We start from the raw sequence: 14,644 nt of genomic DNA on the forward strand, positions 1-14,644 counted from the left end.
TGCTCGGAGCATTACTTTCGAAGTAATCTTAAGTGAACAACAAAATTGTTTCGTGACACACCTGTAAATTATGATGGATGTTGGGCAACGAATTTGAAACGATGCTGACATTTTTTGAAAGTATAATTTTTCTGTGAGGATTTTTTTTTTTTTTCTTGGTCAGGCTGTAGTGTTAAATGTATCAAGGCACTGGACGCAATATAAGCAGTTTTGAAAAGACGTGGAGACACATTTTTAAGATTTATACCACTTCTGAGGGTTTGATTTCTCGTCAAAATAGGGCACACAAAATGTTACGATTATCATAATAATACATCATAATAAATACACTAACGCTGAATTATTTATTTGTTTAATTATATATTTATTTTAACCCTTCGAACGATACAATTATAACATGCAGAGACCGTTCAGTGTATACGGCAAAAGTAAAAAACTTTCATCAGAAAAGATGTGCTCTCGCAGTGTGTGCATTAAGCGCTGTATACTCCGTACTTTCTTGAGTTCTTATAAAAACAACTTTCATATTAATAATGATAGTAGCCACGAGGGTCATTTCATGGCTTAACTATTTTTGGGGGTGAGTTTCTGAGACTTAAATGTTCACCATTACATGGTATTTTGGTGTTTAACAAGCACGGGCATTTCAGACGAAATAATTTCGCAGGACACACTAACCAATATTACAAGTTAGCTTTCGAGTAGAAACTATGCATTTTTCGGAGTCATTAGAAAAGTAAGACCCTATACCTTTACCGCAGCCATCAATTTTCTTCTCCCCACCCTCTTAAAAACGGATCGTTTCGTGAGTTTATTTCAAATCGAATCGTTCCCCCTGCTGACAGTAAGTGAGGAAGACTATCTGTCGTCATAAATTAAGAATACTGAGGAAGAAAAGAGTTAATGTTTCCTGTGTTGATGAAACTCAACGTGCATTGTCTGAGTGAGTTATGAATGATGGGCGACCTTCAACAGGCCTTAAAGGCACTGGACACGTTTTTGTAAAAGACCAGTATTTTCACTTGGTGTATTCCAACATATGTAACAATCTTGTGAAAATGTTGGCTCAATTAGTGATCTAAGTTGCAAGAGCATAATGAAAGAAAAAACACCATTGTTCAACAAATTTATGTGATTTGAACTGCCTTGACAAAGGCTTCAGCTGAAGTCTTTTATTATGGAGTAAGAACTTTTTTCTCGGAAACTATGTTACTTCATGGGGAGCCGTTTCTTACGATGTGTTATTCATCAACAGCTCGTAAAGCTTTTATGCTAAAAATTATTCTGAGTAATTACACAAAGTGTCCATGCCTTTAAGTACTAGTAAGTGAGAACCTAGATGAATTAGAGTTGGCCCACGCTCCGTGATTGATGAGATTTAAGAAACTACGGAATGGAATTGAATCGTTCCTTAATTCCTGTTTCTTAGAAATATGGGATGCAGAAACACATCAGGAATATGTATTTGTTTCCTTTGGCCTTTTTGTTCCCTGATGTTGCCTAACTATTTTGAACGAGATCGTTGGGTTAAAATTAATGTTTTTATCATCTGTGTTTCGAGAAGACTCTAGTCACTTCCATGATCTTGTTTACTAAAAACGTAGACTTTGTGGCAACAAAATGACTGGGGGGGGGGGTTGTACGTTGAGGCAATCAAAGCATGAAGCTTTGGTTGGGATGTTTTCGAAATGTATTATGCGTGTTAACAAAAACAAGGTTTTTTTTTTTGGTTTTTTTTAAGCTACGAAAATACCTATTTGTTGGGCAGGTTTCGTCAAGGGTAAGGCAAGTTGTGCCCTCCGATACCCCACTATAACGCATACAATCATGTCAACAATAGATACAAAAAAGTTACGCATATAACAATATACATCAATGTACATCGCGAAAAAAGATGACGACTGGTCAACTTGTTATTGGTAGAGAGTTGGCCTACGTGTAGAATTCTTATTGGTAATAGTCCCCAATCCGAATAACAGATGTTGCACAGACGCCTTCAGGAAAAATTCTTTAGATGTGACTGGCTCAAAGGTTTATCGTAAGATTTAAGGTTTCTACAGTAACGTTGTAAAACAATCAATAAACATGTTCCAAATAATACAGTTAAGCCAAGAGGAAAAAATACACTTTTATGATACTTCTAGGGAGTTCCCTTATAGAAGCAAAGCTTAAACGCGTGTGTACCAAAGAGGTACACCCTATGAGACCAAACCAAACACCCATGTAACATTAATAACATAATATGCAACGTTATTATATTTCCCTATCAGAACCTTTTAGAGTGATCAACAAGGTACATTCGTCACATTCCTAAATAAAAATGTATTAACTTACGGGTCAGAATTGACCTGGAATCCAGGATTTGTAAAGCCTGACCCATTTGGGTCAGACAGTATGACCCTGGATTTGTGTCGATAAATTACCACGATACAGCGCAAACAATATGCGTACATTTCAAAAACCAACTTCTAGGGGTCCGCGCGGTGGTCGTGTGGTGTATACAAAACACAGTTTTTTCCTGAACTCGTTCCTGGACCGTGAATAAAACATTTGCCCATGCGCATACCTACCGTCGAATACACCTGTAAAGGGAAAACATGATACTTGATACTTGATGGAAGATAACCCTTTACAGCCAATATCAACTAGTTGTACATACAATAACAATACAGACCTGTATTTGGGGAGCACCAGTCTTGAGGCCAAGCCCGGAGTGCCAAAACTACTGGAAGAAACGAAAACGAGCCCAATGAGGTGGACTCGTTTACTTGAATGTGCCAATTTACGGCACCGTCAGAAGAAAACCTTGCTAGCTACATGACAAGGGTGAAAAAAAAAAAAAAATTAAAATCTTGCCAACACTACACTACCCCAATCAGAAATGTTTTACTCTAAATATCACCTTGTCTATGCACATGTGCAACAGACTTCGCTGGGCTGCAATTGCTGTACAACGTACTATTATTGTTGAGATGAATGGCGGTAAAGATGGCTTGTTTTGGCATGTCTGCAGGCTTGTGTGTCAAACCAGTAAGTTGTCTTCCAGACACCTTCTACTATTGCCCATGCATGCCTGAGTGCATCACAATCACAATCACCAATACCAGCCTGTTGTATTCGTATACTCCTGCTGACTCCCCATGAGAAATGTGATTTCTCCACAGAATGGCAAAAGTTGTTGGTTCGATTCCACACGTGCCAACTATATGGAACAATGCTTCTCACAAGGTTTTCTTGGCTCTAATAGTGGTAGGCAGTTTCTTCAGAAGAGAGGAAAATGAAGCAATGTTTTGAAGTCCCCCTTTATTGCCCAATTTAAGCGTGTGTGCTCAGTCATGCAAATAGGTGTAGGTAATTTAAGGTCCAAATGAGGAAGAAAGGTCTAGATTGTTTAGACAAACAAAATAGTTAATAGCCTGACGTTTCGACCTAGCATAGTCTTTCTCGAAGGCTTACTGACAACACAACCCGTGTTGTTTTCTAATTTAGCCTTAGTCAGGCTATTAACTAGGTTTTTTGTTTTTGCCCCCATCGGTACATATGGTCGGCAAGTCGTTTGATACAGCTAATTCTATTTTCTCAAAAGGGAAACATATATTACAACAACAGTAATTCCCACACCCCTTGCACAGTCAACTTGCATTTATACCTGAACATTACTGTCATCAATGATTGTTAAGTCAGCGGTGCTTCAATTTACACCATTTCGAGAAGCATTGATGTTTAAGTGCGATGCGAATCCAGCATGAGCCACACGTTGAGAAGGATTTGCTGGCGGTTTTTAGAAGAGCACTTAAAGCCTTGTCGAATTCTTGGCTACGGTTATGGCTAGATCACTGCATCATTGTGCATTGTAATATAGGGCGTCCTTAGCAACACCCTTAGTAACAGCGTAGCCGTAGCTGTAACCGCAAATTCGAATTCGGTCTACGATTATTCAATAACTGCGTCACTCCAGCGGTTGGGGAAAAACCTTGTCTACAACTGCTTTCAGTATTGATTGGATGATTTGTTCTGGCGTAACGAGTACGTTCAAACTTGTGCCTGCTTTATATTCAAATCTGTTTATAATAAATTGTATACAAACTCTTTGGTTAATGACGTTACACGGCTGTGTTAGCACTGTGAACTCAGTACTTCCTCGAGTTCTATGAAAAAAAATCACCTGGTGAAACAAAAATAATTAATAATTATTCTTTATCCCTGATGCAGATTCAATGTTTGTATCATAATTGTTCTTGGTTGAACTATGTTTAAAAATTTAGTTGAACTTTTTAAGATTTTTTTTATAGTAGTCCGACTGAAAATTACACTAAATTGCCTAGACTGCCCATGCGCGGACTGTGACGTATCAACCTACTGATTTTGAGAGATCAGCATTGATTTGTGCATGATTTGCATGTTGCATGATAAGATGAGTGGAAACATGGTTCAATTTGTTTGGTTGTGCTGAGTTAAATACCTATCGAGGATATGGAGAACGGGAACTAGGTAATAAAACAACTAATTAACAATGTTATTTTGGAATTGAACTTTGGGTTTAGCCTGCGTGCAAGATTTGTGGTCTCTGTGATCACTGCCATCATGGAATTTTGTTTTACTTTTTTGTTTTATGACGTTCTGAACAAATTATGTTTGCAACGTTGTAAACAATTTTAACGACCAAACCCAAAGTTTACACACGGGGTAACTTAATATAGGGAGTGTGTATCCACAACCAAATGGATCATGGACTTTTCAATCTTAGCATTAAGTTACTACTTTTTAATACAAATTTTCCATTTCAATGTACTGAAAGATTTGTGGTCTCTGTGATCACTGCCATCATGGAATTTTGTTTTACTTTTTTGTTTTATGACGTTCTGAACAAATTATGTTTGCATCGTTGTAAACAATTTTAACGACCAAACCCAAAGTTTACACACGGGGTAACTTAATATAGGGAGTGTGTATCCACAACCAAATGGATCATGGACTTTTCAATCTTAGCATTAAGTTACTACTTTTTAATACAAATTTTCCATTTCAATGTACTGTGATTGGTACAGTAATGGGAGTGTGCGTGGAAAAACCAATGTTTAGTTCATTAGCTCAGCACCGTTGGGAATGCTCCTGTGAGATCCTTGGGGTCTTTTCATCACATTTACATTTGGTGTTATTTAAACTCCCCACGATGTTACTTTGATTCTCCTTCGGCATTTATATTTGGCAAAACCTAAGGTATCAATTTTAACACCGCAATTTTTCCAGTGTATAATATTACGTCGTTTTGTGCACTTTTGAACATGTTTAAACACATTGTCACGGGGCACTTGTTCCAGGCAACCAACGGCATTACATGTTCTAAGTAAAATGTAAGGGAAGTTTTGCTAACAGTTTCTGACTATCCACAAGAAGTGTATGTAACAGATGTAATTGAAATGTGATTTTTTATTTTCTTTCGTGTAGATGGCCTGGACCAGGTTTTAAACTAAATTAGACCTACTTAGGTTAGAGACATGGACACTATTGGTAATTGTCAAAGCCCAGTCTTCTCATTTACTGTATCTCAACATTATGCAAACATAACAAAACTGTGAAAATTTGAGCTCAATCGGTCATCGAAGTTGCGAGATAATAATGTAAGAAAAAAACACCCTTGTCACACAAGGTTGTGTGCTTTCAGAGGCTTGATTTCGAGACCTCAAATTCTAAATCCGAGGTCTCGAAATCAAATTCGTGGAAAATTACTTCTTTCTCGAAACTACTTTACTCAGAGGGAGCCGTTTCTCACAATGTTTTATACTATTAAACATCTCCCCATTACTCGTTGCCAAGTAAGGATTTATGCTAATAATTACTTTGAGTTATTACCAATAGTGTCCAATGCCTTTAAACTAACACTGTTAATACATATGGATCAAATCGCACCCTTTACCGTTTAACCGAACTAGCCTTTCACTGTTCTTTTGTGCCACTAGGTTTTATTCATAAAACAAGCTTTTTCAGATGAGTCTATCATTTTAAAAAAGGTGATTTTTGAGGTGGTTGTGGAGGAGGGATGACATGTAACAACTCTTATCCCTTTCTTACCTTCTCTCCCTTCCAGCAGCAAACGAACGCTTTTTTCGTCATGACCAACATGGTGATTACTCCAAAACAAACTCGTGGCATCTGTCCAGAGGTAAGTCAATGTAAGTTTAGTGCAACGAATTGAGTAGGGCCCGAACCAAAATGTGTTTTTTCGCCTAAATTGGAAGCACCGACGCTTGAGGGCGCTGTGCTCCATTCTGTGAAACCACTACTTTACGTTGACGGTGATGATAGACATAAGTTTTAACGTGTTTACTTTCATACGCCGTGTAGTGTTTTAAACTCAACAGTGACGTTTTATCCGGTTACTACTTTTACACGAAATATTAACAAGCAGCTGCCACAAAGAGATTAACGAGAAGAAGAAAAAACGCAACAAAATAAACGAAGACGAGTGTCTATCGTTGACATCCAAATTAGCAATGAATAATTGAAGGCGGAGATCAGTTGTCTTCTTATCTATAAAACATATAATGTAGATATCCATGTTGATACAGTCACACGTTTCCCAGCTGTGACTATAAATTGTTGTATATGCGCCACACATAAATCCCTGTCATTGGTGGTCACGACTTGCCAAAACTCGCAACGCATCGTAACTTATATTGATACATATAGGACACTTGGGACTGGTTTTCATCTTTATAAAAAAAACATGGTGAATTGAAAGTGAAGGCTCGTTTATTAGAATTGTTGGTAGAAACACTACACACTTGGACGTCGCAACATAGGGGTGTCGAAACATAGAAATGTCGGAGCATTGTTCCGTCATACAACATTCCTATGTTCCGACACCCCTATGTTGAGACGTACCAAGTTTTTTTCTTCTTCTAATACCATAACCTTTACCCTGACACCTACGTGTAAATCATCAGGATTTTTCTGAACCATGGGTTGTCGAAACATAGGGTTGTCAGAACATAGGGATGTCGGAACTAGGGGTTTCGAAAATAGGGGCGTCGGAATATAGACCAGTCACCGTATACGCGTTATAACGAGGAGTAACAATCAAACAGTTGTTCCGGCTTGGTTTTTCTATACACTGAACGCATTGGTCTTTGTCGTTTTGAACCCCTGGGCTAAAATGGCACAATGATCAATAATTAACACACCCTCCGGACCCCAAATCTATCGAATTTAATCACCCTCTTTTATGTGCGACTTCATACCGCCTTTAGTAAACCATTCCTCTCATTGGTCTTTCCATGTAACACAATCTTTGCTAAAATCTACTTGTGGGCAATATTACAGCAAGACATAGCTTGATGGCAAAATAGTACAAGATTGCAAGATGTTTTCATCCAGAAAAATGTACATACTTATAAAAATACGTAGACGTGTAATTATTGTTAATTTGAAAAATAGGTCAAAGTTTCAACCCTGTGCACATTTCATTTTAAACACTTGTAAACTTTTTGAGTCACACAACTGGCGACAGTTTAAGTAGTAGAAAGTGAACGCTCAAATCCCTAGACGAACAAAGACGTTTTGCGACAATGTTTTTTTTTTTAGAACACTTCCCGCGACAAAAGCATAAAGATTGGTGACCAGAACGGCGCTGATATGTTATAAACACCCCTCGTGATCTAAACACTGGAGTGTAGTTAGGGTTAGGTTTATGGTAAAGGGTCAGAGTTTTGATTAAGATTAGGGTTAGGGTCATAGTTATAGTAGGGTTAGAGTTTCGTTTTGGTTTGGATAGGGTTGGGGTTTGAGTGTCAGGGTTCACATGCATTATGGGTGTCGGAACATAATTGTGTAATCTTTTTGAAATCAGCTTTTGTCAATAAGGTCTTAGGGTTATCCCAATCTTTTACAACGGCACTTCACTAACTTAAATTCATAGAAGAAAACTCATCGGAATAATTCGAGAACAAAAACTAAACGTTTACAATAAACTAAACTCCCAACTATGCCGAGGTAGTTCAATGGCCCCACACGTTTCCTCGAAGCCATTAACCCGAAGGCCTTGTATTTTATATGGATGATTTTGTCCCCCCCTCTTTGAGTTTGCACAACATCTAACATCAGATAGTATATCAGATGGTATCTTAAAGCCTTTGAAGCTTGAAGAAACACAATATATATCGTCGGGCGAGATTTTTATCGTGTTTTGTGTCAAAAAAATGTGACGTGATGGTGTATTTGGTTCCCGGGCTGGGTCTCAGCGGAGAAATCTGTGCCGGGCTCGTCCCAGGGTAGCCTTAACTTGCATGCATCGAAACAAGAATTAGTAAAATAATACTTTGGGCATGGTCGACCAGATTAAATTGTTGTTACAGATCCGTTTAAACCGTATCACGGCACACTTACCGAGAACTACTAACGCAAGAACAAAAAAAATACTTAAAGAGAGGCTATAAGGTCAACATCAGTTTTGTGATGCACTCATTTTCAAATAGATAGAGTTCTTGTTAAATTAAGAACAAAATTACAACATCACGTTTAAAAGGGGTGTAATTATATCATTTTATTTAATGCCCTTCTATTGCGAATTCTGAACATAAGTTTTGTTATTTCACCTATACAAAAGAACTCATACTGATTTTGACAACCTGTCTTAGAAGTGGCGTAAAATGAGCTTCAACAACACTGTGAAAAGAGGGGCATATTCAACTCTTGCCGCTCACATACACAAAAAACGCCAGCCGGGTCTCGCATGAAATACAAATCAAATTTGCAAAACCAGCCATGAATTAGAAACGAGTCATGGTAATTAGTATAAACATAACCCACTTCGACACAGTATCAAATAGCTGTTTGACTTCCATGTCATCCATGCTTAGAGTTGACTTCGAGAATCCTCAAGTAGAAAACGGGATCAATCCATTGGTGAAATTCCCCCACCCCTCTTCTCTTCTTTCCTTTTTCCGTAGTTTATAATTGTCCAATGACATTTTGTATTTGCGAAAGTTAGACCTTTTTCACGCTCTCACCATCTTGGTCATTTCCCTGTTTGCAATAGCAGTAATGAATACTAGCATTCGTTGCGCATGGCACCATGCTATTCTTTCGTCCAGCCTCAGTTTGGTTTTAATGAGTTGGAATAGAGTAAAACCAAGATGACCACACCGTGATGCAGGTCTATATTGGCACGCCTGAAGCTAAATTTTGATATTTACTGACGCCGTTTTATATGACCATTTTGTTTTGTGCGCGGCCACGCATTCAACTCAACTCAATACAGTTTTAACCAGCTACAAATCTTGGCATAAATTGGCGACATGATTGGTTTGAAAACAGCCGCCAATTACAAAGATAAGTGACCCCACACTGCAGGGTATATTTTGATTGACGACTATCTTATTACTGAATGGAGAATTTATCTCAACTCTGACGAGAGAAGACAGGTAAATTGTTTAGGCCGGAAGAAGGGAATATCTCTCCGTTGAAATGTTCTGTCAAACGGGTAAAGCGTAACATTAGAAGCCTGCCGCCGAATTATTAGTGAACCGTCCCAATATAGTCAGGGCTAAAGTGATTGGGGTCGTGGGGGGGGGGGGGGGCTTGCATCGTATATTTTCTTTATTGAGGGTGTTTTGAAGCTTCAAGTGTGACATCAACAGATGACAAATATTAAAGGAACACGTTGCCTTGGATCGGACGAGTCGGTCTTTGAAAAGCGTTTGAAACCGTTTGTTATGAAATGCAAATGGTTAGAGATAATTTAAAATTAGAATGTAATGATCCACACAAGTATCACTCATAATTGCAAGGTTTTCCTTTAACGTCGCGAACTTACACGGTCGGCCATTTTATGCAGACAAAATGTTTGACTCGGCAAAAATGGCCGACCGTGTTTCTTCGCGACGTAAAAGGAAAACCGTGCAATTTAGAGCAAAGTTTGTGTGGATCATTATATTCTACTTTTAAATTATTAATCGAATCATTTGCATTTCATAACAAACGGTTTCAAACTTTGTTCAAAGACCAACTCGACCGATAGAAGGCAAAGTGTTTCTTTAACAAGGTGATGTGGTATCTAAGCTTGAGGAATGACGCCAGCGTTATTTATATATAAAAAAAAATAACTACGGGAAGCATCTCCTTCAGCAGAGCCCAATTTCTTAGATCTAGAGTTTGAAGCACCCATGTTTCTCCACCCATCTTTTCATCCAATTTGTTTGATCACTAACATTTCCTCAGCAAAGACACACACCTTCAGACAATGACTGTTTGAGTAGACACAGTGTCCATATGATGAAAAGTGATTGGTCCATTGCGACTTACATGACCAAATAACATGGCGCTGCTCAAGAACAAAATGTAGCTAGAAGCACCACATGATTATGCTTAAAGCCATTGGTCCCTTTCGGTATCAGAATAAAAACAAGTTCACAGATTGACAAATAACTAATACAGGGTTTACAGAAGGAAGTGGTGAAAGACTTCTCTTGAAATATTATTCCATGAAATGCTTTACTTGATGAGAAAACAGTAAAACAATATCAATTCTCGATAGCGATAGTTACGGATTTATTTTAAACACGTGCATCTGAAATCACACTTTGTGCAACAAGGGTGTTTGTTTTTCTTTTAAAGCCATTATACAAAAAAAATAAAAGTTCACAGATTTACAAATAACTTACAGGGTTTACAGAAGGTAATGGTAAAAGACTTCTCTTGAAATATTACCCATCAAAAGCTTTACTTTTTGAGAAACGTGCGGAAACAAAGGGTGGGTTTTCCCGTTATTTTCTCCCGACTCCGATGACTGATTGAGCCCAAAATTTTCACAGGTTTGTTATTTGATATAGAAGTTGTGATACACGAAGTGTGGGCCTTGGACAATACTGTTTACCGAAAGGGTCCAATGGCTTGAAGAATGAGATTGTCAGCTAGAATGCAGTGTGACCGCAGGCAATATCTTGTGCTCTATGATATTATACTTTGGGCTTAACTTCGGAGATCTTCGTTTCCAGCACATATTGTATCTAAGGCAGTGGACACTAATGGTAAATGTCAAAGACTAGCCTTTAATGTTGGTGTATCTCAACTAAAATGCATACAATAACAAACCTGTGAAAGTTTGAGCTCAATTGGTCATCGAAGTTGCGAGATTATAATGTAAGAAAAAACACCCTTTTCACACGAAGTTGTGTGCCTTCAGATGCTTGGTTTCGAGACCTCAAATTCCAAATCTGATGTCTCGAAATCAAATTCGTGGAAAATTACTTCTTTCTCGAAAACTACATTACTTCAGAGGGATCCTTTTCACAACATGTTTTATAATATCAGCCACTCCCCATTACTCGTTTACCAAGGAAGGTTTTATGCTAATAATTATTTTAAGTAATTACCAATACTGTCCACTGCCTTTAAGCACAAAATGTAGATATAAGCACCACATAATATGCCTACCAGAATGAGATTGTTAGCTAAAATGCAGTGTGACATGTATTCTCAATGACTGATGACTTTTTGTTCGCTCAGCGGAAAGATTTTAGGCAATATCTTGTGCTCTATGCTATATTATACTTTGGGCTCAACTTCAGGGATCTTCTTTTCCAGCACAAATTAATTGTATCTTAACACAAAAGGTTACCATCCAAATTACCACGTCACATGTACCCTGGTACTCGATTTCCTACTCATTTGCTGAGCAGAAAGAAAGTCTGTAAGCAAAATGACCATATTTCATACAGCTCTTTTATTTCTTTTTCTCATCCTTGTAACTGCCGTATCTAGGCCACTTTAGTTTGATACAACCCGGGTGCAGGTATAGGTTGTATCGTAAACTTGTGTGTGATCCCTGGCTATTTTTTCCATATGGCATATGGAGGTTGGATGGCTTCTGATTGGCGTCCCGATCAAAGCTATTGACTAAAAAGGGAGACCGCAAACGTAAGGGCTTATTTGGTCGATGGTTCAAGTTCCGTTCTGGTCAATTTGTCTTTGTTCAACCCAAATATACTTTTAAAAGAAGCCATGTAAAAGATGTTTACAGCCCCCCCCCCCCCACCCCCAAACAACTATGACCTGCGGTAGATCAACCAGCCAACTCATTTACACACTAATCTATTCGAATTGGCCTCAACATGCGACAGATGATCTGAGTGTTCGTTTGAACGGATCACCATTAAAGGAACACGTTGCCTTGGATCGGTCGAGTTGGTCTTTGAAAAACGTCCTGTAACCGTTTGTTATAAAATCGATATGGTTACAAAGATATTGTAAAAGTAGAATACAATGATCTACACAAATTTGCCTCGAAATTGCGTGGTTTTCGTTTTACCTCGTCGACAAGCAAGGTCGGCCAATATTTTATGGGAGTCAAAACTTTGACTCCTATAACTGGCCGACCATGTTAGGTCGCGACGTAAAATGAAAACCGTGCAACTTTGAGTGATACTTGTGTGGATCATTATATTCTACTTTTAAAACATCTTTCTAACCATATGCATTTCATAACAAACGGTTTCAAACGCTTTTCAGAGACCAACTCGTCCGATCCAAGGCAACGTGTTCCTTTAATGCAGGGACTTCAGTCTAACAATTTACATTGTCTGGAAATTTAATTAATTGGTCGCTACCGTCGGTGCGTTTAATAAAGTTGCATTTTGACTTAATTGCAAGACTTTAATCAATATCATTATGTTTAAATAAAGCGATAAGTGAGAATACGGATTATTTTCGAGTTATTAATTTAGGGACTCAACATTAATTTTTTAAACCAAGCATCTTGTGTCCACACTCGGTTTTTACGAATTTATTAAGTCAGTAAATGATATCTTTACACACGATACTTGACTAAAATTATTTTACTTTATTTCGGTTTTGTTGTTGCTCGAAATCACAGCTTTTATGATTAATCCTTGTAATGACTCAATATATTTATGATGAATATATTGCAAAATCGCGAAAAATGTTGATTTACTAAATATCTCTAAACACAATTATCACCCAGACCCTCCCAACCGTACTGAATATATTTGCTTCTCCGATTAGATTTAACATTCAAGTGACAAGCCCAGCTGTTGTCTAGGATTTGTTGTTAGCAATTTTTTTAGTCTTTTTGTATACCATTGCTTATCACACCTCGGCGTAGTACGTGTAATACGAAACAAAATTCGTCTTCGCCCAATGCAATCGGTGTGTCGTATGTGCGGCACCTAAATGTAGCCCGAGCCCTAAATGTAGCCTGACCTAAATGTAGCCCCAAACATGTACCTAAGGTCCGGGTTACATTTAGGTACATGTTTGGGGCTACATTTAGGTCCGGGCTACATCTAGGTACATGTTCGGGGCTACATTTAGGGCTCGGGTTACATTTAGGTGCCGCACATGTCGTATATGAGCGGTTTTAGTGTATTGAGATGTTCAGGTTCTAAAGGCTACGTCACAAGGGTGTGAGTTCGCATCCACAAGAGTAAAGTTGTACCCTTATAGGACAGAGATGGTTCTTATGATTGATTTTACTTAGTGCGCTATATATTTGTTGCACAGACTGTATACTCCCCATCGAGCTGAGATGGTTTATAAGGAATTGGCCAAGTGACCAAGGAGTAATGATGTTTGATTGCCTTAAGGGCCACTTAGGTGGGGATTAAGGCGCTATAAAAAGTCACTGCTATTATTGGATTATAAATTAATTTCTTGTAAAAAAAAAAAAGAAATCCATTCAAAAGCTCGTTTTGACAGAATAACTCAACCAACCTGACAAATCTACTTGGTGGGCTCTTAGCTTCTCAGAAGTGACCTTAATGTAAATTGTATAGCAGTCAATAAAGATACACGTTGACAGATGTATTAACTGCTTCCTCTAAACATGATCACAATTTAGAATAGTTTTAGTTTTCAACATGTCTTGTGATCTAAAGACAACATTAAGGACTTTTTACAACGTGTAAAATGATTTGAAGATTTTCAGGCTATTTTGTTTATGTTTTTACCGGGCTCGATATGTTTCACGTTTGTTGTTATTGTACAGAACTTGTATGGATTGTTTTACTGAATTGTTTGTCAATTTGGTATTAATATTTATTGTTGCTATTTTTTTTTTTTTTTTTTTTTTTTTTTTTTTATTGCGAATGGAACACAATCATTTCTGCATTAACATAAAGAGGTCATGTAAACTATTCACATTCATTTTCATTTTTCGTTATTTCGGCTGACCATATGACTTTATGCGACCCACACTTTCCTCCTTTTTTTGTAAAAATCTCATCCGATAGCCATTAGGGAGTTTAAATGTTTTATTATGATTTCACTTTTATTTCGTTCTATTTATAAGATGGAATAATAATTTGTATTATGTATATATATTTATTTATTTTCAATTTTTAGGATCCAGATATGTGGTTTGGGAGATGTAAAACGGACGAGCAGTGCCCAATAGGAAAATATATCACAGGCGGCAATGGTTAGTGTGCTTTTAAAAATCGTAATAACTCTGTTGTTGATCATTTCCCAAAATACAAACTTTTACCATAGGTTTTCTCGGTCAAATTCAATAAATGAACAGCCAATTTCATTTTCATGTGTTCGAATTAGAGCTGTTTTGCCCCTCCAGTTGTGACTGCGTTTCAAATTCAGAATTCGGCCATTCAATTTCGTTTTGAGTCGAGTCAAG

The 14,644-nt window shown here is 37.7% G+C and overlaps 1 protein-coding gene across 1 annotated transcript in view; it reads left to right on the plus strand.

Annotated features, from left to right (window-relative positions):
- LOC117290156 (P2X purinoceptor 4-like) overlaps positions 1 to 14,644 on the plus strand; it is a 110,515-nt gene that overhangs the window by 52,561 nt on the left and 43,310 nt on the right. The window contains exons 3-4 of the mRNA XM_033771411.1: positions 6,089 to 6,163; positions 14,359 to 14,434. Of these exons, the coding sequence (XP_033627302.1) occupies positions 6,089 to 6,163; positions 14,359 to 14,434 (151 nt within the window). The remainder of the gene's footprint in view (positions 1 to 6,088; positions 6,164 to 14,358; positions 14,435 to 14,644) is intronic.

This window comes from Asterias rubens, chromosome 5, assembly GCF_902459465.1.
Source record: "Asterias rubens chromosome 5, eAstRub1.3, whole genome shotgun sequence".
In the NCBI taxonomy this organism is placed as follows: domain Eukaryota; kingdom Metazoa; phylum Echinodermata; class Asteroidea; order Forcipulatida; family Asteriidae; genus Asterias; species Asterias rubens.